This window comes from Oncorhynchus clarkii, chromosome 16, assembly GCF_045791955.1.
Source record: "Oncorhynchus clarkii lewisi isolate Uvic-CL-2024 chromosome 16, UVic_Ocla_1.0, whole genome shotgun sequence".
NCBI classification, from domain to species: Eukaryota; Metazoa; Chordata; class Actinopteri; order Salmoniformes; family Salmonidae; genus Oncorhynchus; species Oncorhynchus clarkii.
In genome coordinates this window covers 1,179,652-1,203,564 of record NC_092162.1, presented here as the reverse complement: position 1 = coordinate 1,203,564, position 23,913 = coordinate 1,179,652, and the positions used below count along the sequence as shown (strand labels likewise).

Sequence of the window (23,913 nt, the reverse complement as noted above, 5' to 3'; positions counted from 1 at the left end):
GAACATAACGGAAATTCGTTTTTTGACTTTGTGTTTTTAATCCATGATACATTTTTTTGTGTGTATCGTTGTACTCAAAGCCAAATTCACCAGACACAAATTAAGCCAAGTGATGGACTAAAATGCAAGCTCAGTGATAATCTAGATAATCTATTTTTAGTCCAAGACTAGCCTTAATCTGTGTCTGGGAAGGCAGCCCCTATTGATCTAGTAAATAAATCTATAAATGAAACCTCAGAGTCCCGGGCGCGGCCCAGCCCTTCTAGCCTCAGAACGGTGACCTCAAACAGCTCCAGGCCGCGATGCTGGATGAACTCATGAAGCAGCTCTAGAGCTTGACTGAAGAAGAAGGGATTGGGGGCCGAGGCATGGAGACACCCCAACAGCACCTGGACATCCCATTAGATTAATAGAACGGTTTAAGAAATACAAACATTATCGTACATCAGCAAATGGTACCGAATTCACAAAATAGTTCACTACTTTAACCAGACCACCCTAGCCACCCCTGGATTACAATATATTAATAATGTGGTGTTCTACAGGGATCTATTCTTGGACCTCTTATTTATATTAAACTGAACAGAAATATAAAACACAACACTTAACTTCTTGAGAATACTTGACACGCAGACGTCCCAAGTATGCCCCTGGAAATGCAAATGCGCTACGCTAAATGCTAAATGTACTCGTTACAACTCAATCTTTGATCAAAATTCACAAGCAGGGTATTGAATTAAAGCTACACTCGTTGTGAACCTAGCCAGCAAGTCAGATTTTTAAAATGCTTTTCGGCGAAAGCATCAGAAGCTATTATCTGATAGCATGCACCCCCCAAAATGCCAGCTCGACACGTAAACAACAGATTTTGCGATAGCCGGCGCTACCCAAAACGCAGAAATAAAATATAAAACATTCATTACCTTAGACGAGCTTCTTTCTTGGCACTCCTATATGCCCCATAAACATCACTATTGGGTCTTTTTTTCGTTTAAATCGGTCCATATATACCCAAAATAGCTTTGTATGGAAGTTGTGTCATTCAGAAAAAATCATCGTTTTTAAACGCTGCGTAATTTTTTAAAATTAAAAAAGTCGACGATAAACTTTCACAAAACACTTCGAAATCCTTTTGTAATCCAACTTTAGGTATTAGTAAACGTTTATAATCTATCAAAATGATTACAGGGCGATGTCTCTTCAATAGGTCTTCACTTCAAAAACAATGCCGTCTGATCTCTCAACTGCATCCGGGTGAAGACTGGGAAAATGGAGGTCAGACAGAAGGATTTTCCAACAATTAATTCAATTGAAAATTAGGACAATGGCGCCATCGTGCGGAATTTGTATGAATTGCAGGCAGATTCCCATTAAATTCTGTTCTCTTTTAACAACTGGTGGAAGTGACTTATGGAAATTATTTTTAGCTTTCAGAGAGCAGTTTTTCTTGCGTTTTTCAATGAAACACACAATCTGTTATAGTCACAGCCGTGATTTAACCAGTTTTATAAACTTCAGAGTGTTTTCTATCCACACATACTAATCATATGCATATACTATATTCCTGGCATGAGTAGCAGGACGCTGAAAAGTTGCGCGATTTTTAACAGAATTTTCAAAAAAGGAGGGGGTAGAAGTAAGAGGTTTTAAAGGGTTGGTCCCATGTTTCATGAGCTGAAGAAAAAAAAAAAAAAAAAAAAACAGCCATTTTCCATACGCACAAAACAGTAATTTCTCTCAAATTGTGTAAAAATGTGTTTTACAGCCCTGCTAGTGAGCATTTCTCCTTTGCCAAGATAATCCATCCACCTGACAGGTGTCGAATATGAAGCTGATGAAACAGCATGATCATTGCAAAAGGTGCACCTTGTGCTGTGGACAATAAATAATAAGTTTAGTGAAAAATAGAGGGGAAAAGTGGAAAATAAAAGGCATCAGTTTTGTTTTAATGATGTATACAGAGAACACGGTGCCATTTAGGATGCACTCCTAGTAAGGAATGGATAAAAACGTAACTACTGCTCTCTGAAGGAGAGAAATACAACATACTATGGGGAGTCGCACTCTGGCGACTTCAGTCGAAGGATCTACAATCACGCCTGACAAGGCCAATGAAATCCGCGCCTCGCTGGAGGCGGGGCGCCTTCCACAGGTGATAATTTAATACCGCTCTTCACCAAGCCCAGGAACGGGTAATGCGGAGGTGCCCAACACGTTTACCCGAGGCCATAGACATGAGCAGGGAGACTTTGGAGGAGCGACTCTCCAAACCCAGCGCCAAGTTGGCGCAGACAGACATGGCAGCTCTTCTAGCTCCTAAGCAACGCTGCAAGATTTCGTTTTGTTGTGTGTAATTTCTTACATTATTAGCCCAGAATGTTTTCTGTGTTACTACACAGCGTGGCGGTAACTCACGAGCATTACGATTTTCCCAAATTGGATCCTTTGTTCGTACCCCCCAGGGCAATTGAACTTATCCCAGAGGCTGCTCCAAGACGCTGGCAGAGAAGAGGTATTCGGAGTGGACTTCTATTCCGACTCAGGAGGCGCGCACACCGTCCACCGCTTCCGAGTATATTACTCTAATGTTCAGTCTCTGGACAATAAAGTAGACGAGCTAAGTGCGAGGATCTCCTTCCAGAGAGACATCAGTGACCGTAACATACTCTGTTTCACGGGAACATGGCTCTCTCGGGATATACTGCCCCCATCCATACAGCCAGCTGGGTTCTCAGTATATTGCGCAGACAGGAATTAAGAACTCTCCAGGAAGAAGAAAGGCGGTAGTGTATGTTTCATGAATAACTACTTATGGTGTGATTGTGACATACAGAAACTCAAGTCCTTTTGCTCAACCGACCTAGAATACCTAACAATCAAATACAGACTGTATTACCTACCAAGATAATTATCTTCGGTTTTAGTCACAGCTGTGTAAAGTCCTCCTCAAGCTGACGGCCCTCAAGGAACAACATTGGACATTATGCAGTGACCCTGGTTCGGTTCCAGGCTGTATCAAAACCAGACGTGATTGGGAGTCCATAGTGCAGCGCAGGTTAGGGTTAGGCCATGGTAGGCCGTCATTGTAAATAAGAATCTGTTCTGTAAATAAGATTCTGATCTCCAAGTCTCGCACAAAAACTGATTGGACCGGGGGCAGCCTGAGCATGCTGGGACAGACAACAAACGTGAGTATCTTTTAATTAATTTGGTCGTGAACCCGAAACCGGCTTGTTAGCCTTCATCGCGTCAGTCATATTACTTATTGCTATAGTCAGGTCAAGCGATTTGAAAAATAACTAAAAAACCATACAAACAAATCAGGGAACAACGGCCAGAGGGTGAGAACGCTCTGCCATTAAGGGACAGTTTAGTTGGCGCAACATAAGACAGTTTTGTGTTTCAGTAGCGCATCTCGTTCACGCCGAGGTGTAGAGTGGAATACTTTCAGGAATGAATGTGAGCCTTACGCTCATCACCTGTGGAAGGCGGTGCTTTGAGAGAGGTGCGGATTTTAATTGGCCTTGTCAGGGGTGATTGTAGATCCTTCAACCTAAGTGGTGAGAGTGAGACTCCCCATAGGATGTTGAACTGAAGTTGACTGACTGAAAGAGGACAAGACAATCTTCTTCCTGGTCGTACATCAGCAAAAAATATATACACTACACAATGGATGTGAGCCCTGGTCTAAAGTAGTGCACTATATAGGGAATAGGGCTCTGGTCTAAAGTAGTGCACTATATAGGGAATAGGGCTCTGGTCTAAAGTAGTGTACTATATAGGGAATAGGGCTCTGGTCTAAAGTAGTGTACTGTATAGGGAATAGGGCTCTGGTCTAAAGTAGTGTACTATATAGGGAATAGGGCTCTGGTCTAAAGTAGTGCACTATATAGGAAATAGGGCCCTGGTCTAAAGTAGTGCACTATATAGGGAATAGCGCTCTGGTCTAAAGTAGTGCACTATATAGGGAATAGGGCTCTGGTCTAAAGTAGTGCACTATATAGGGAATAGGGTGCCATAGGGCCCTGGTCTAAAGTAGTACACTATAGGGAATAGGGCCCTGGTCTAAAGTAGTGCACTATATAGGGAATAGGGTGCCATAGGGCTCTGGTCTAAAGTAGTGTACTATATAGGGAATAGGACTCTGGTCTAAAGTAGTGCCCTATATAGGGAATAGGGTGCCATAAGGCTCTTGTCTAAAGTAGTGCACTATATAGGGAATAGGATTCCATAAGGGTCTAAAGTAGTGCACTATATAGGGAATAGGATTCCATAAGGGTCTAAAGTAGTGCTCTATGTAGGGAATAGAGTGCCATGTGGGACACAGCAGTCCCTACCTGCAGTACCCCCTCCAGCAGCTCAGGTAACAGCAGGGAGCGGTGCCTCCAGCGGGAGAAAGAGAAGTCCTCCTGCACCTCCTGCAGGGTCTTCTTGGTTCTGGGAGCGAATGGGTCAACCTGTCTCTCCAGGCAGGACCTGATCTTCAGCGTGGCTCTGAATACAATAGACAGGTTGTACAATGGTTTCAGCTGCCAGTTTAGTTCGGCTCCTAGTTTAGTGTCGACCACCCGGGGGGGGTGGGGGGGGTTAGAGCCAGCAACCGTCTGGCTGCCGGTCGTGTTCTCTAACCTCTTGGCTACGTACCTGAGCAGGTCGGTCAGGCTGCGTCGCAGGCTGTCTGGTAGAGCCTCACTCTGACCCACGTCAACTGACATCAGGTGGAGGATGGTCCTTAGCAGCATCCTCTGAGAGGAGACGGATCAGACTGATCTTTATTATCAATTAGCTAGTCGTACTCGGGTATGGAAGTTAAGGATTATGGGCACCGGCCAGTCAGGCTGGTAGATCACATTTTCTCTACTAGCCTGGATGATGTTCCACTACCCAAGAGTCCAAAATGTATGCCATACTTCTGATTACTTTTGGGCTAGTTTGGCATATTTCCTACTAGTCTGGTCTGAAAAGACAAGCCTGAGGCTAATGTGGACTATGTCCATCACTCATGGTCATACTTACAGGCATAGTACAACAAATCCAATACTTGCAACATGACAAACTATCACAATACAATGACAAACTATCACAATACAATGACAAACTATCACAATACAATGACAAACTATCACAATACAATGACAAACTATCACAATACAATGACAAACTATCACAATACAATGACAAACTATCACAATACAATGACAAACTATCACAATACAATGACAAACTATCACAATACAATGACAAACTATCACAATACAATGACAAACTATCACAATACAATGACAAACTATCACAATGACAAACTATCACAATACAATGACAAACTATCACAATGACAAACTATCACAATGACAAACTATCACAATACAATGACAAACTATCACAATACAATGACAAACTATCACAATACAATGACAAACTATCACAATACAATGACAAACTATCACAATACAATGACAAACTATCACAATACAATGACAAACTATCACAATACAATGACAAACTATCACAATGACAAACTATCACAATACAATGACAAACTATCACAATGACAAACTATCACAATGACAAACTATCACAATACAATGACAAACTATCACAATACAATGACAAACTATCACAATACAATGACAAACTATCACAATACAATGACAAACTATCACAATACAATGACAAACTATCACAATACAATGACAAACTATCACAATGACAAACTATCACAATGACAAACTATCACAATACAATGACAAACTATCACAATACAATGACAAACTATCACAATACAATGACAAACTATCACAATACAATGACAAACTATCACAATACAATGACAAACTATCACAATACAATGACAAACTATCACAATACAATGACAAACTATCACAATACAATGACAAACTATCACAATACAATGACAAACTATCACAATGACAAACTATCACAATGACAAACTATCACAATACAATGACAAACTATCACAATACAATGACAAACTATCACAATACAATGACAAACTATCACAATACAATGACAAACTATCACAATACAATGACAAACTATCACAATGACAAACTATCACAATACAATGACAAACTATCACAATACAATGACAAACTATCACAATGACAAACTATCACAATACAATGACAAACTATCACAATACAATGACAAACTATCACAATACAATGACAAACTATCACAATACAATGACAAACTATCACAATACAATGACAAACTATCACAATGACAAACTATCACAATGACAAACTATCACAATGACAAACTATCACAATACAATGACAAACTATCACAATACAATGACAAACTATCACAATACAATGACAAACTATCACAATACAATGACAAACTATCACAATACAATGACAAACTATCACAATACAATGACAAACTATCACAATACAATGACAAACTATCACAATACAATGACAAACTATCACAATACAATGACAAACTATCACAATACAATGACAAACTATCACAATACAATGACAAACTATCACAATACAATGACAAACTATCACAATGACAAACTATCACAATACAATGACAAACTATCACAATACAATGACAAACTATCACAATACAATGACAAACTATCACAATACAATGACAAACTATCACAATACAATGACAAACTATCACAATGACAAACTATCACAATACAATGACAAACTATCACAATGACAAACTATCACTATACAATGACAAACTATCACAATGACAAACTATCACAATACAATGACAAACTATCACAATGACAAACTATCACTATACAATGACAAACTATCACAATGACAAACTATCACTATACAATGACAAACTATCACAATGACAAACTATCACAATGACAAACTATCACAATGACAAACTATCACAATACAATGACAAACTATCACAATGACAAACTATCACAATACAATGACAAACTATCACAATACAATGACAAACTATCACAATACAATGACAAACTATCACAATACAATGACAAACTATCACAATACAATGACAAACTATCACAATACAATGACAAACTATCACAATGACAAACTATCACAATGACAAACTATCACAATACAATGACAAACTATCACAATACAATGACAAACTATCACAATACAATGACAAACTATCACAATACAATGACAAACTATCACAATACAATGACAAACTATCACAATACAATGACAAACTATCACAATGACAAACTATCACAATGACAAACTATCACAATACAATGACAAACTATCACAATGACAAACTATCACTATACAATGACAAACTATCACAATACAATGACAAACTATCACAATGACAAACTATCACAATACAATGACAAACTATCACAATGACAAACTATCACTATACAATGACAAAAATGTCAAAACATCCCACCACAATGACAAAACATCCCACTACAATGACAACACATCGCACTACAATGACAAAACATCCCACCACAATGACAAAACATCCCACCACAATGACAAAACATCCCACCACAATGACAAAACATCGCACTACAATGACAAAACATCCCACCACAATGACAAAACATCCCACCACAATGACAACACATCCCACCACAATGTCAACACATCCCACCACAATGACAACACATCCCACCACAATGACAACACATCCCACCACAATGACAACACATCCCACCACAATGACAACACATCCCACCACAATGACAAAACATCCCACCACAATGACAACACATCCCACCACAATGACAACACATCCCACCACAATGACAACACATCCCACCACAATGACAACACATCCCACCACAATGTCAACACATCCCACCACAATGTCAACACATCCCACCACAATGTCAACACATCCCACCACAATGACAACACATCCCACCACAATGACAACACATCCCACCACAATGACAACACATCCCACCACAATGTCAACACATCCCACCACAATGTCAACACATCCCACCACAATGTCAACACATCCCACCACAATGTCAACACATCCCACCACAATGTCAAAACATCCCACCACAATGTCAACACATCCCACCACAATGTCAACACATCCCACCACAATGTCAACACATCCCACCACAATGACAACACATCCCACCACAATGACAACACATCCCACTACAATGACAACACATCCCACCACAATGTCAACACATCCCACCACAATGACAAAACATCCCACCACAATGACAACACATCCCACCACAATGACAACACATCCCACCACAATGACAACACATCCCACCACAATGACAAAACATCCCACCACAATGACAACACATCCCACCACAATGACAACACATCCCACCACAATGACAACACATCCCACCACAATGACAACACATCCCACCACAATGACAACACAATGTCAATAGTAAGTACAGCACAATGACAACACATCCCACCACAATGACAACACATCCCACCACAATGACAACACATCCCACCACAATGTCAACACATCCCACCACAATGTCAACACATCCCACCACAATGTCAACACATCCCACCACAATGACAACACATCCCACCACAATGACAACACATCCCACCACAATGACAACACATCCCACCACAATGACAACACATCCCACCACAATGACAACACATCCCACCACAATGACAAAACATCCCACTACAATGACAACACATCGCACTACAATGACAACACATCCCACCACAATGTCAACACATCCCACCACAATGACAAAACATCCCACCACAATGACAACACATCCCACCACAATGACAACACATCCCACCACAATGACAAAACATCCCACCACAATGACAACACATCCCACCACAATGACAACACATCCCACCACAATGACAACACATCCCACCACAATGACAACACAATGTCAATAGTAAGTACAGCACAATGTGTAAAAGACCAATTGACATGAAGTATTTAATTATTATATTCAATGAAGAACATTTTAATTAAAAAGGTGTACCTGGACCAGGGCGATGGGTTCCTCTGTCCAGCCTCCAGCCAGCTCCTCCACCCCCTCTCCTCCTCCCCCCGGACCACAGCAGTCTCCAAACTCGGTAAGGATCTCAGTGAGGGTCGGCACCACACTGACAGCCAGACCCGGGTTGTGGTTGATGCTCATGTCAAATTTACACACCTTGAAAAAAACATTTAAATGAATTATTTTTTTTGAGGGGGGGTCATATTTAAAATACATATATAGAGATAATGCAACCACTTCAGAACAACAGTACATTTACCCTGATTTAGTATTAAAAACACTAAGTCTACCAGCCTATTTCCATTGTGGTCCGGGTTGTATTAAGAATGGACAGCTTGAGGCTGACAGGGCTGTGCGCCGGGCACTTTACATTCAACACTATAAAAAAAATACCTTTTCCAGGAGCGAGAGCAGAACATGACAGAGGTCGAAGGGAGAGTTCTCCATCCTGTTGAATATGGACATGGCAGCTGGGTCAGTCAGGGTCTCTGTGTCCAGGGTGGTCTGGGACCCGCCCAGCGACCGAGGTTGGGGGTAGAGCGGGAAAGACAAAGCCATGGTCTTTTCGGGAGGGGGGACAGGAGGCGAGGGTAACAAGGGAGCCTCCGAACGGTGATGCTGGCAGCTCACACGGATCGTAGAACCGCGAGAACGTCGACTACGCACTCCACCGGTGCCACCGGTGACGGCCTTGTTGTCAGAGTTGGCGTCTGAGTCAGAGGTGGAGAGCTGGGAGCGACGAGCATCCCTTACGGAGTAGCGCTGAGCGGTGCGGCGAGAGCGACGCAGGACCTTCCAGGTGGAGCTGCTGCTGCTGCCACCGCGGGACTGCTTCTCAGAGTGCAACGCACCGGTCTTCTGGTCTTTCCCCGCCCTCTGGGGGACTGCATTCACCTCCCGGCTCAAGAACACTTCCAGCAGAGACAGCAGGGTGAAATCTGGCAACACAGAAACTACTGTAAGGCAGGGTGAAATCTGGCAACACAGAAACTACTGTAAGGCAGGGTGAAATCTGGCAACACAGAAACTACTGTAAGGCAGGGTGAAATCTGGCAACACAGAAACTACTGTGAGGCAGGGTGAAATCAGGCAACACAGAAACTACTGTGAGGCAGGGTGAAATCAGGCAACACAGAAATTACTGTGAGTCTGTAATGGTCTATAGGGATTGACAGCTCCAGTCTGTATAGGTCTGTAGGGATTGACAGCTCCTCTGTAATGGTCTGTAGGGATTGACAGCTCCAGTCTGTAATGGTCTGTAGGGATTGACAGCTCCAGTCTGTAATGGTCTGTAGGGATTGACAGCTCCAGTCTGTAAAGGTCTGTAGGGATTGACAGCTCCTCTGTAATGGTCTGTAGGGATTGACAGCTCCAGTCTAATGGTCTGTAGGGATTGACAGCTCCTCTGTAATGGTCTGTAGGGATTGACAGCTCCAGTCTAATGGTCTGTAGGGATTGACAGCTCCAGTCTGTAAAGGTCTGTAGGGATTGACAGCTCCTCTGTAATGGTCTGTAGGGATTGACAGCTCCAGTCTGTAATTGTCTGTAGGGATTGACAGCTCCAGTCTGTAAAGGTCTGTAGGGATTGACAGCTCCAGTCTGTAATGGTCTGTAGGGATTGACAGCTCCAGTCTGTAATGGTCTGTAGGGATTGACAGCTCCAGTCTGTAGGGATTGACAGCTCCAGTCTGTAATGGTCTATAGGGATTGACAGCTCCAGTCTGTAATGGTCTATAGGGATTGACAGCTCCAGTCTGTAATGGTCTGTAGGGATTGACAGCTCCAGTCTGTAAAGGTCTGTAGGGATTGACAGCTCCAGTCTGTAGGGATTGACAGCTCCAGTCTGTAATGGTCTGTAGGGATTGACAGCTCCAGTCTGTAATGGTCTGTAGGGATTGACAGCTCCAGTCTGTAGGGATTGACAGCTCCAGTCTGTAATGGTCTATAGGGATTGACAGCTCCAGTCTGTAATGGTCTGTAGGGATTGACAGCTCCAGTCTGTAATGGTCTGTAGGGATTGACAGCTCCAGTCTGTAATGGTCTGTAGGGATTGACAGCTCCAGTCTGTAGGGATTGACAGCTCCAGTATGTAGGGATTGACAGCTCCAGTCTGTAATGGTCTGTAGGGATTGACAGCTCCAGTCTGTAGGGATTGACAGCTCCAGTCTGTAATGGTCTGTAGGGATTGACAGCTCCAGTATGTAATGGTATATAGGGATTGACAGCTCCAGTCTGTAATGGTCTGTAGGGATTGACAGCTCCAGTCTGTAATGGTCTATAGGGATTGACAGCTCCAGTCTGTAATGGTCTGTAGGGATTGACAGCTCCAGTCTGTAAAGGTCTGTAGGGATTGACAGCTCCTCTGTAATGGTCTGTAGGGATTGACAGCTCCAGTCTGTAGGGATTGACAGCTCCAGTCTGTAATGGTCTATAGGGATTGACAGCTCCAGTCTGTAATGGCCTGTAGGGATTGACAGCTCCAGTCTGTAATGGTCTGTAGGGATTGACAGCTCCTCTGTAATGGTCTGTAGGGATTGACAGCTCCAGTCTGTAATGGTCTGTAGGGATTGACAGCTCCAGTCTGTAAAGGTCTGTAGGGATTGACAGCTCCTCTGTAATGGTCTGTAGGGATTGACAGCTACAGTCTGTAATGGTCTATAGGGATTGACAGCTCCAGTCTGTAATGGTCTGTAGGGATTGACAGCTCCAGTCTGTAAAGGTCTGTAGGGATTGACAGCTCCTCTGTAATGGTCTGTAGGGATTGACAGCTCCAGTCTGTAGGGATTGACAGCTCCAGTCTGTAATGCTCTATAGGGATTGACAGCTCCAGTCTGTAATGGCCTGTAGGGATTGACAGCTCCAGTCTGTAATGGTCTGTAGGGATTGACAGCTCCTCTGTAATGGTCTGTAGGGATTGACAGCTCCAGTCTGTAATGGTCTGTAGGGATTGACAGCTCCAGTCTGTAAAGGTCTGTAGGGATTGACAGCTCCTCTGTAATGGTCTGTAGGGATTGACAGCTCCAGTCTGTAATGGTCTGTAGGGATTGACAGCTCCAGTCTGTAATGGTCTGTAGGGATTGACAGCTCCAGTCTGTAGGGATTGACAGCTCCAGTCTGTAATGGTCTGTAGGGATTGACAGCTCCAGTATGTAATGGTATATAGGGATTGACAGCTCCAGTCTGTAATGGTCTGTAGGGATTGACAGCTCCAGTCTGTAATGGTCTATAGGGATTGACAGCTCCAGTCTGTAATGGTCTGTAGGGATTGACAGCTCCAGTCTGTAAAGGTCTGTAGGGATTGACAGCTCCTCTGTAATGGTCTGTAGGGATTGACAGCTCCAGTCTGTAGGGATTGACAGCTCCAGTCTGTAATGGTCTATAGGGATTGACAGCTCCAGTCTGTAATGGCCTGTAGGGATTGACAGCTCCAGTCTGTAATGGTCTGTAGGGATTGACAGCTCCTCTGTAATGGTCTGTAGGGATTGACAGCTCCAGTCTGTAATGGTCTGTAGGGATTGACAGCTCCAGTCTGTAAAGGTCTGTAGGGATTGACAGCTCCTCTGTAATGGTCTGTAGGGATTGACAGCTCCAGTCTGTAATGGTCTGTAGGGATTGACAGCTCCAGTCTGTAAAGGTCTGTAGGGATTGACAGCTCCTCTGTAATGGTCTGTAGGGATTGACAGCTCCAGTCTGTAATGGTCTGTAGAGATTGACAGCTCCAGTCTGTAATGGCCTGTAGGGATTGACACTCCAGTCTATAGGGATTGACAGCTCCAGTCTGTAAAGGTCTGTAGGGATTGACAGCTCCAGTCTGTAGGGATGGCCAGCTCCAGTCTGTAGGGATTGACAGCTCCAGTCTGTAATGGTCTGTAGGGATTGACAGCTCCAGTCTAATGGTCTGTAGGGATTGACAGCTCCAGTCTGTAGGGATTGACAGCTCCAGTCTGTAGGGATTGACAGCTCCAGTCTGTAGGGATTGACAGCTCCAGTCTGTAGGGATTGACAGCTCCAGTCTGTAGGGATTGACAGCTCCAGTCTGTAATGGTCTGTAGGGATTGACAGCTCCAGTCTAATGGTCTGTAGGGATTGACAGCTCCAGTCTAATGGTCTGTAGGGATTGACAGCTCCAGTCTGTAGGGATTGACAGCTCCAGTCTGTAGGGATTGACAGCTCCAGTCTGTAGAGATTGACAGCTCCAGTCTGTAGAGATTGACAGCTCCAGTCTGTAGGGATTGACAGCTCCAGTCTGTAGGGATTGACAGCTCCAGTCTGTAGGGATTGACAGCTCCAGTCTGTAATGGTCTATAGGGATTGAAAGCTCCAGTCTGTAATGGTCTGTAGGGATTGACAGCTCCAGTCTGTATAGGTCTGTAGGGATTGACAGCTCCAGTCTGTAATGGTCTGTAGGGATTGACAGCTCCAGTCTGTATAGGTCTGCAGGGATTGACAGCTCCAGTCTGTAGGGATTGACAGCTCCAGTCTGTAGGGATTGACAGCTCCAGTCTGTAAAGGTCTGTAGGGATTGACAGCTCCAGTCTATAAAGGTCTGTAGGGATTGACAGCTCCAGTCTGTATAGGTCTGTAGCGATTCCAATGTTACCTGATTAACAACCTTAGAGACAAGGTGTTGGCACACTACAGACGATCAATTACTTTAATTTGTCAAAAATCAATAACAGGCTTTGAAGCAACAACAGAAAACCGCCTACGGTACAGTTCACCAGTCGTCTACTTCTAGCACATTCTTCAATGCTAAGCATAACACCATGTAAAGTACACGGCCTTCAGAAAGTATCCACACCCCTTGACTTATTCAGCACTTTGGTGGTGTGAAAGTGGGATTCAAATTGTCATTTTCTGTCAATGATCTACACAAAATGCTCAGTAAACAGAATGTCACATGTGCAACCAGATGGAAAAAACCTAGAGACCACCTTTACTCCACACACAGACGCATAAAACTCTTCCTCACCCTCCATTTGGCAAATCTGACCTTAATTCTATCCTCCTGAAAAAACTAAAGCAGGAAGTACCAGTGACTAGATCAACACGGAAGGTCAGATGAAGCAGATGCTAAGCTACAGGACTGTTTTGCAAACTGGAATATGTTCTGGGATTCATCCAATGGCATTGAGGAGTATACCACCTCAGTCACTTGGTATTCAGGACAAAAGGTTCATTTCTTTGACACATTTTCAACAGTTTTACTTCAGTGCCTTGTTGCAAACAGGATGCATGTTTTGGAATATTTGTATTCTGTACAGGCTTCCTTCTTTCCACCCTGTCCTTTAGGTTAGTATTGTGGAGTAACTACAATGTTGTTGATCCATCCTCAGTTCTCTCCTATCACAGCTATTAAACTATGTAACTGTTTTAAAGTCATCAGTGGCGGCAGGGTAGCCTAGTGGTTAGAGCGTTGGACTAGTAACCGGTTGCAAGTTCAAATCCCCGAGCTGACAAGGTACAAATCTGTCGTTCTTTCCCTGAACAGGCAGTTAACCCACTGTTCCTAGGCCTGTTAACCCACTGTTCCTAGGCCTGTTAACCCACTGTTCCTAGACCTGTTAACCCACTGTTCCTAGACCAGTTAACCCCACTGTTCCTAGACCAGTTAACCCCACTGTTCCTAGACCAGTTAACCCACTGTTCCTAGACCAGTTAACCCACTGTTCCTAGACCAGTTAACCCACTGTTCCTAGACCAGTTAACCCACTGTTCCTAGACCAGTTAACCCACTGTTCCTAGACCAGTTAACCCACTGTTCCTAGACCAGTTAACCCCACTGTTCCTAGACCTGTTAACCCCACTGTTCCTAGACCAGTTAACCCCACTGTTCCTAGACCAGTTAACCCACTGTTCCTAGACCAGTTAACCCACTGTTCCTAGACCAGTTAACCCACTGTTCCTAGACCAGTTAACCCACTGTTCCTAGACCAGTTAACCCACTGTTCCTAGACCAGTTAACCCACTGTTCCTAGACCAGTTAACCCACTGTTCCTAGACCAGTTAACCCACTGTTCCTAGACCAGTTAACCCACTGTTCCTAGACCAGTTAACCCACTGTTCCTAGACCAGTTAACCCACTGTTCCTAGACCAGTTAACCCACTGTTCCTAGACCAGTTAACCCACTGTTCCTAGACCAGTTAACCCACTGTTCCTAGACCAGTTAACCCACTGTTCCTAGACCAGTTAACCCCACTGTTCCTAGACCAGTTAACCCACTGTTCCTAGACCAGTTAACCCCACTGTTCCTAGGCCTGTTAACCCACTGTTCCTAGACCAGTTAACCCACTGTTCCTAGACCAGTTAACCCACTGTTCCTAGACCAGTTAACCCACTGTTCCTAGACCAGTTAACCCACTGTTCCTAGACCAGTTAACCCACTAGGCCGTCATTGAAAATAAGTATTTGTTCTTAAAAAAGGTGAAATAAAAAAGGCCTCATGGTTCAAATCCCTGAGCAGTTTCCTTCCTCTCCGTCAACTGACGGATTGCAGTGACTGGGTGTATTGATACACCATCCAAAGTGTAATTAATAACTTTACCATGCTCAAAGGGATATTCAATATCTGCTTTTATTATTGTTTTTTTTACCCCTCTACCAATAGGTGCCCTTCTTTGCGAGGCCCTGGAAAACCTCCCTGGTCTTTGTGGTTGAATCTGTGTTTGAAATTCACAGCTCAACTGAGGGACAGACAATTGTGTGTGTGGGATAGTTGTTCAAAAATCATGTTAAACACCAATATTGCCCATGCAATTTATTATGGGACTTCTTAAGCAAATTTTTACTCAACATATTTAGGTTTACCATAACAAAGGGGTTCAATACTTACTGACTGAAGACATTTCAACTTTTCATTTGTAAAACTTTCAAAAACATAATTCCACTTTGACATGTGGTATTGTGGGTGGGCCAGTGACAAAAACAAGTCCATTAAATTCAGGCTGTAAAACAACAAAATGTAGAAAAAGGAAATGAGTGTGAATTCTTCCTGAAGGCTCTGTAGTTGTCACTTCAGTACTAAGTGTGATGGACGTCATTGTTCAAGACTATATCTTCCCCTTCCTTACCGAGCTCCAACTAATTATTCTCTGCCTCATATTTATAGAGGAGTTTGTATCTTATAAAATAAAGCATGTATATCAAAAGGTGTTCAAATCAACTATTAATCGAGGCGGTGTGCTGAACTAATATCACAGAAGCTAATAAGACAACTATGTATGAGGAGCATGTTAAGAGATTAGCAGGACGACACTAAATACCCCTGTCACCCTGAGGTCAATCAGCTTCAGTATGCATCCATCCATCCACAGCTCCAGTAGGCATCCATCCATCCATCCATCCACAGCTCCAGTAGGCATCCATCCATCTATCCATCCTCAGCTCCAGTAGGCATCCATCCATCCACAGCTCTAGTAGGCATCCATCCATCCACAGCTCTAGTAGGCATCCATCCATCCTCAGCTCCAGTAGGCATGCATCCATCCCTCCATCCTCAGCTCCAGTAGGCATCCATCCATCCATCCACAGCTCCAGTAGGCATCCATCCATCTATCCATCCACAGCTCCAGTAGGCATCCATCCATCCATCCACAGCTCTAGTAGGCATCCATCCATCCACAGCTCCAGTAGGCATCCATTCATCCTACCATCCTCAGCTCCAGTAGGCATCCATCCATCCATCCATCCATCCACAGCTCCAGTAGGCATCCATCCACAGCTCCAGTAGGCATCCATCCATCCACAGCTCTAGTAGGCATCCACCCATCCATCCACAGCTCCAGTAGGCATCCATCCATCCATCCATCCACAGCTCCAGTAGGCATCCATCCACAGCTCCAGTAGGCATCCATCCATCCACAGCTCTAGTAGGCATCCACCCATCCATCCACAGCTCCAGTAGGCATCCATCCATCCATCCATCCACAGCTCCAGTAGGCATCCATCCATCCATCCACCCACCCACAGCTCTAGTAGGCATCCATCTATCCATCCACCCACAGCTCTAGTATGCATCCATCTATCCATCCACAGCTCTAGTAGGCATCCATCCATCCATCCACCCACAGCTCTAGTAGGCATCCATCCATCCATCCATCCATCCTCAGCTCCAGTAGGCATGCATCCATCCCTCCACAGCTCCAGTAGGCATCCATCCATCCATCCATCCACAGCTCTAGTAGGCATCCATCCATCCATCCATCCACAGCTCTAGTAGGCATCCATCCATCCATCCACCCACAGCTCTAGTAGGCATCCATCCATCCATCCATCCTCAGCTCCAGTAGGCATGCATCCATCCCTCCACAGCTCCAGTAGGCATCCATCCATCCATCCACAGCTCCAGTAGGCATCCATCCATCCACAGCTCCAGTAGGCATCCATCCATCCATCCACAGCTCCAGTAGGCATCCATCCATCCATCCATCCTCAGCTCCAGTAGGTATCCATCCATCCACAGCTCCAGTAGGTATCCATCCATCCATCCACAGCTCCAGTAGGCATCCATCTATCCATCCATCCACAGCTCCAGTAGGCATCCATCCATCCATCCACAGCTCCAGTAGGTATCCATCCATCCATCCACAGCTCCAGTAGGCATCCATCTATCCATCCATCCACAGCTCCAGTAGGCATCCATCTATCCATCCATCCTCAGCTCCAGTAGGCATCCATCTATCCATCCATCCACAGCTCCAGTAGGCATCCATCCATCCATCCACAGCTCCAGTAGGTATCCATCCATCCATCCACAGCTCCAGTAGGCATCCATCTATCCATCCATCCTCAGCTCCAGTAGGCATCCATCTATCCATCCATCCTGAGTTCCAGTAGGCATCCATCCATCCATCCACAGCTCCTGTAGGCATCCATCTATCCATCCATCCATCCATTATCAGCTCCAGTAGGCATCCATCCATCCACAGCTCCAGTAGGCAACCATCCATCCATCCACAGCTCCAGTAGGCAACCATCCATCCATCCATCCACAGCTCCAGTAGGCATCCATCCATCCATCCATCCACAGCTCCTGTAGGCATCCATCTATCCATCCATCCATCCTCAGCTCCAGTAGGCATCCATCCATCCACAGCTCCAGTAGGCAACCATCCATCCACAGCTCCAGTAGGCAACCATCCATCCATCCATCCACAGCTCCAGTAGGCATCCATCTATCCATCCATCCACAGCTCCAGTAGGCTACCATCCATCCATCCACAGCTCCAGTAGGCAACCATACATCCATCCACAGCTCCAGTAGGCAACCATCCATCCATCCACAGCTCCAGTAGGCAACCATCCATCCATCCACAGCTCCAGTAGGCAACCATCCATCCATCCACAGCTCCAGTAGGCAACCATCCATCCATCCACAGCTCCAGTAGGCAACCATCCATCCGCAGCTCCAGTAGGCAACCATCCATCCACAGCTCCAGTAGGCAACGCTCCAGTAGGCAACCATCCATCCATCCACAGCTCCAGTAGGCAACCATCCATCCACAGCTCCAGTAGGCAACCATAAATCCATCCATCCACAGCTCTATTAGGAAACCATCCATCCACAGCTCCAATAGGCAACCATCTATCCAACCATCCATCCATCCAACCACTCACTGTTGGGTTGTATAACTGTTGTTCTATATAACTCTCACTGCTTTCTTAAACTAGAATACATCAATGTTTACAGCTACAATATCCATCAATCCATCCACTCCTGGGTTGTGTTAGGACACATGGTAGAGGAAGTCAACAGTAGTTTTGTTACAGTTGTATAGATGTGTGTTAGGACACATGGTAGAGGAAGTCAACAGTAGTTTTGTTACAGTTGTATAGATGTGTGTTAGGACACATGGTAGAGGAAGTCAACAGTAGTTTAGGTAGTTAGGTTGGTTTTACCTGGTGTTTTACAAGTAGCAGGTGTACACTGTGAAGGCTGTGTGTGTTAGTGATGAAGGTGTGTAGTGTGGAGGACCTACCTGGTGTTTTACAGGTAGCAGGTGTACACAGTGACGGCTGTGTGTGTTAGTGATGAAGGTGTGTAGTGTGGAGGCCCTACCTGGTGTTTTACAGGTAGCAGGTGTACACAGTGAAGGCTTTGTGTGTTAGTGATGAAGGTGTGTAGTGTGGAGGACCTACCTGGGGCCTTCTCCTCCTGAACAGGTATCTTCCAGACCAGTGGCAGTAGAGACAGCAGCAGGGTTAGCAGCTCCTCTCGACAGGTCAGCTCCTACAGAGAGAGAGTCTCGGTTAGCTAGAATATTCTCTCTCTCTCTACACGTCAGCTTCTACAGGGAGAGAGTCTCGGTTAGCTAGAATATTCTCCCTCTCTCTACAGGTCAGCTTCTACAGGGAGACAGCGTCTCGGTTAGCTAGAATATTCTCTCTCTCTCTCTCTCTCTCTCTCTCTCTCTACATGTCAGCTCATACAGGGACAGACATACAGACAGTCTTAGTTAGCTAGAAGATTCTACTTCTCTCTCGCTCTCTGTTCACACCTTCTGAAGTAATATCACGCCATCCCACTAACAGTCCAGACAAATTACTGTATAGGTCCGGGCAGAATGAGAGAGACTTTCTAGGAAATTCTCTCTCTCCTTGTATGTCCTCATGTTCACTCAGTCACTCAGGACATCCAGCACAAGCAACCCTGGAGGAAAGCAGAGGACATCCACTGGCCAGGGAACCAGAGAGAAGTTGAGGCTGGACATGAAAATGCTTCCTCCTGCTGAACAGGTATCTTCCTGTGGCAGCAGAGAGAGCAGCAGGTTTACATAAAGAGTTCAACCTATTTCCTATCCCAAGCCAGTACGCAACACCAGAACCCAGGTAGCTACACAAAATGACCGTTTTGCATATTTGCGTAGCAAAAGCACACAACTGTGTGACGCCCCAAAAAGTGTGAAATGATGCAACTATGCAGAATTGCCATTTCGCATAAGGCACACGCGCGTTTGTGTAATGTAGAAATCAGGCTTTAACCATCCAGGGTAGAGCCGCAGTAGGTACTTGTAGGGCCGCAGTAGGTACTTGTAGGGCAGCAGTAGGTACTTGTAGGGCCGCAGTAGGTACTTGTAGGGCAGCAGTAGGTACTTGTAGGGCCGCAGTAGGTACTTGTAGGGCCGCAGTAGGTACTTGTAGGGCCGCAGTAGGTACTTGTAGGGCCGCAGTAGGTACTTGCAGGGCAGCCGGAAGTAGAGTAGGTGAAGGGCAGCAGTAAGTAGAGTAGGTGCAGGGCAGCAGTAAGTGTAGTAGGTGCAGGGCAGCAGTAGGTACTTGCAGGGCCGCAGTAGGTACTTGTAGAGCCGCAGTAGGTACTTGCAGGGCAGCAGTAGGTACTTGCAGGGCAGCCGGAAGTAGAGTAGGTGAAGGGCAGCAGTAAGTAGAGTAGGTGCAGGGCAGCAGTAAGTGTAGTAGGTGCAGGGCAGCAGTAGGTACTTGCAGGGCCGCAGTAGGTACTTGTAGAGCCGCAGTAGGTACTTGCAGGGCAGCAGTAGGTACTTGCAGGGCAGCAGTAGGTAGAGTAGGTGAAGGGCAGCAGTAAGTGGAGTAGGTGCAGGGCAGCAGTAAGTGGAGTAGGTGCAGGGCAGCAGTAGGTACTTGCAGGGCAGCAGTAGGTACTTGCAGGGCAGCAGTAAGTAGAGTAGGTGCAGGGCAGCAGTTGATGCTTGCAGGGCAGCCGGAAGTAGAGTAGGTACTTGCAGGGCAGCAGTAAGTGAGGTAGGTGCAGGGCAGCAGTAAGTGGAGTAGGTGCAGGGCAGCAGTAGGTACTTGCAGGGCAGCAGTAAGTAGAGTAGGTGAAGGGCAGCAGTAAGTAGAGTAGGTGCAGGGCAGCAGTAAGTAGAGTAGGTGCAGGGCAGCAGTAGGTACTTGCAGGGCAGCAGTAAGTAGAGTAGGTGAAGGGCAGCAGTAAGTAGAGTAGGTGCAGGGCAGCAGTAAGTGGAGTAGGTGAAGGGCAGCAGTAAGTGGAGTAGGTGAAGGGCAGCAGTAAGTAGAGTAGGTGCAGGGCAGCAGTAAGTAGAGTAGGTGAAGGGCAGCAGTAAGTAGAGTAGGTGCAGGGCAGCAGTAAGTAGAGTAGGTGCAGGGCAGCAGTAAGTAGAGTAGGTGCAGGGCAGCAGTAAGTAGAGTAGGTGCAGGGCAGCAGTAAGTAGAGTAGGTGCAGGGCAGCAGTAAGTAGAGTAGGTGCAGGGCAGCAGTAAGTAGAGTAGGTGCAGGGCAGCAGTAAGTAGAGTAGGTGCATGGCAGCAGTAAGTAGAGTAGGTGAAGGGCAGCAGTAAGTAGAGTAGGTGCAGGGCAGCAGTAAGTAGAGTAGGTGCAGGGCAGCAGTAAGTAGAGTAGGTGCAGGGCAGCAGTAGATACTTGCAGGGCAGCAGTAAGTAGAGTAGGTGCAAGGAGGGACTGGTATGGGGTGTCCTACTTGGTTCTCCTTGATTTACCCCTGTCAGTTAGACTGTGTCCTCCTGCCAGTAAGAGCCTACTGTGTGTGACTATGTACTGCGTGGCTTGGGATATGTGGTGTGTGCATGATAGCCTCTCTCTAAATATCTTCTCTACTCCTCTGTGACCCACGACCAGAGCATTCCTCATCATGGAGAGAGAATGCAGTGCCTTAACGTGTGAATTAAAACCAAATAAGACTAAGCGTACGTCCCCCCTATAAGGGCTCTGGTCTAAAATAGTGCACTATATAGGGTATAGGGGTCTGGTCTAAAGTAGTGCACTATATAAGGTATAGGGTGCCTTTGGGCTCTGGTCTAAAGTAGTGCACTATATAGGGAATAGGGGTCTGGTCTAAAATAGTGCACTATATAAGGTATAGGGTGCCATAGGGCTCTGGTCTAAAGTAGTGCACTATATAAGGTATAGGGTGCCATAGGGCTCTGGTCTAAAGTAGTGCACTATATAGGGAATAGGGGTCTGGTCTAAAGTAGTGCACTATATAGGGAATAGGGGTCTGGTCTAAAGTAGTGCACTATATAGGGAATAGGGGTCTGGTCTAAAGTAGTGCACTATATAGGGTATAGGGGTCTGGTCTAAAGTAGTGCACTATATAGGGAATAGGGGTCTGGTCTAAAGTAGTGCACTATATAGGGAATAGGGTGCCATTTAGGATGCGGAGCAAAGCTCTGTGCAGCACATTAATCCAGAAAGCTAGTAGAGACAGGGACGAGCTGTTTCCCTGATCAGTAACAGATCGATACAGAGACTAGCTGTCTCCCTGATCAGTAACAGATCGATACACAGACGAGCTGTCTCCCCTGATCAGTAACAGATCGATACACAGACGAGCTGTCTCCCTGATCAGTAACAGATCGATACAGAGACTAGCTGTCTCCCTGATCAGTAACAGATCGATACAGAGACGAGCTGTCTACCTGATCAGTAACAGATCAATACAGAGACGAGCTGTCTCCCTGATCAGTAACAGATCGATACAGAGACGAGCTCTCCCTGATCAGTAACATATCGATAGAGACGAGCTGTCTCCCTGATCAGTAACAGATCGATACACAGACGAGCTGTCTCCCTGATCAGTAACAGATCGATACACAGACGAGCTGTCTCCCTGATCAGTAACAGATCGAGACAGAGACAGAGGGGTAGAGACATGACTGGGAATACAGACATGCATCTTTTGGTAACAGGTATCTTTAAAAAATACGAATAAAAAAGTATGTGGATCAGAGAACCTGTCAGAATCTGGTGGGACCATTCGCCTCATGCAGCATGACACATCTCCTTCACATAGAGTTGATCAGGCTGTTGTTTGTGGCCTGTGGAATGTTGTCCCACTCCTCTTCAATGGCTGTGTGAAGTTACTGGATATTACAGAGAACTGGAACACGTTGTCGTACACATTGATCCAGGGCATCCCAAACATGCTCAATGGGTGACATGTCTGGTGAGTATGCAGGCCATGGAAGAACTGGGACATTTACAGCTTCCAGGAATTGTGTACAGATCCTTGCGACATGGAGCCGTGCATTATCATGCTGAAACATGATGTGATGGGAGAGGATGAATGGTACGACAATGGGGCTCAGGATCTCGTCACGCCATCAATAAAATGCAATTGTGTTCGTTGTACGTACAGTGGGGAGAACAAGTATTTGATACACTGACAAATTTGCAGGTTTTCCTACTTACAAAGCATGTAGAGGTCTGTCATTTGTATCATAGGTACACTTCAACTGTGAGAGATGGAATCTAAAACAAAGATTCAGAAAATCACATTGTATGATTTGTAAGTAATTAATTAGCATTTTATTGCATGACATAAGTATTTGATCACCTACCAACCAGTAAGAATTCCGGCTCTCACAGACCTGTTAGTTTTTCTTTAAGAAGCCCTCCTGTTCTCCACTCATTACCTGTATTAACTGCACCTGTTTGAACTCGTTACCTGTATAAAAGACACCTGTCCACACACTCAATCAAACAGACTCCAACCTCTCCACAATGGCCAAGACCAGAGAGCTGTGTAAGGACATCAAGGATCAAATTGTAGACCTGCAAAAGGCTGGGATGGGCTACAGGACAATAGGCAAGCAGCTTGGTGAGAAGGCAACAACTGTTGGCACAATTATTAGAAAATGGAAGAAGTTCAAGATGACGGTCCATCACCCTCGGTCTGGGGATTCATGCAAGATCTCACCTCGTGGGGCATCAATGATCATGAGGAAGGTGAGGGATCAGCCCAGAACTACACGGCAGGACCTGGTCAATGACCTGAAGAGAGCTGGGACCACAGTCTCAAAGAAAACCATTAGTAACACAGTACGCCGTCATGGATTAAAATCCTGCAGCGCACGCAAGGTCCCCCTGCTCAAGCCAGCGCATGTCCAGGCCCGTCTGAAGTTTCCCAATGACCATCTGGATGATCCAGAGGAGGAATGGGAGAAGGTCA

The 23,913-nt window shown here is 45.3% G+C and overlaps 1 protein-coding gene across 1 annotated transcript in view; it reads right to left on the bottom strand.

Annotated features, from left to right (window-relative positions):
- The window catches only part of LOC139367856 (lysosomal trafficking regulator), a 231,284-nt gene that overhangs the window by 162,873 nt on the left and 44,498 nt on the right, over positions 1-23,913 (bottom strand). Inside the window, exons 5-10 of the mRNA XM_071106189.1 lie at positions 19,146-19,236; positions 9,401-9,945; positions 8,990-9,163; positions 4,645-4,745; positions 4,338-4,494; positions 234-389 (exon numbers count right to left, since the gene is read on the bottom strand). Coding sequence (XP_070962290.1) covers positions 234-389; positions 4,338-4,494; positions 4,645-4,745; positions 8,990-9,163; positions 9,401-9,945; positions 19,146-19,236 — 1,224 coding nt within the window. The remainder of the gene's footprint in view (positions 1-233; positions 390-4,337; positions 4,495-4,644; positions 4,746-8,989; positions 9,164-9,400; positions 9,946-19,145; positions 19,237-23,913) is intronic.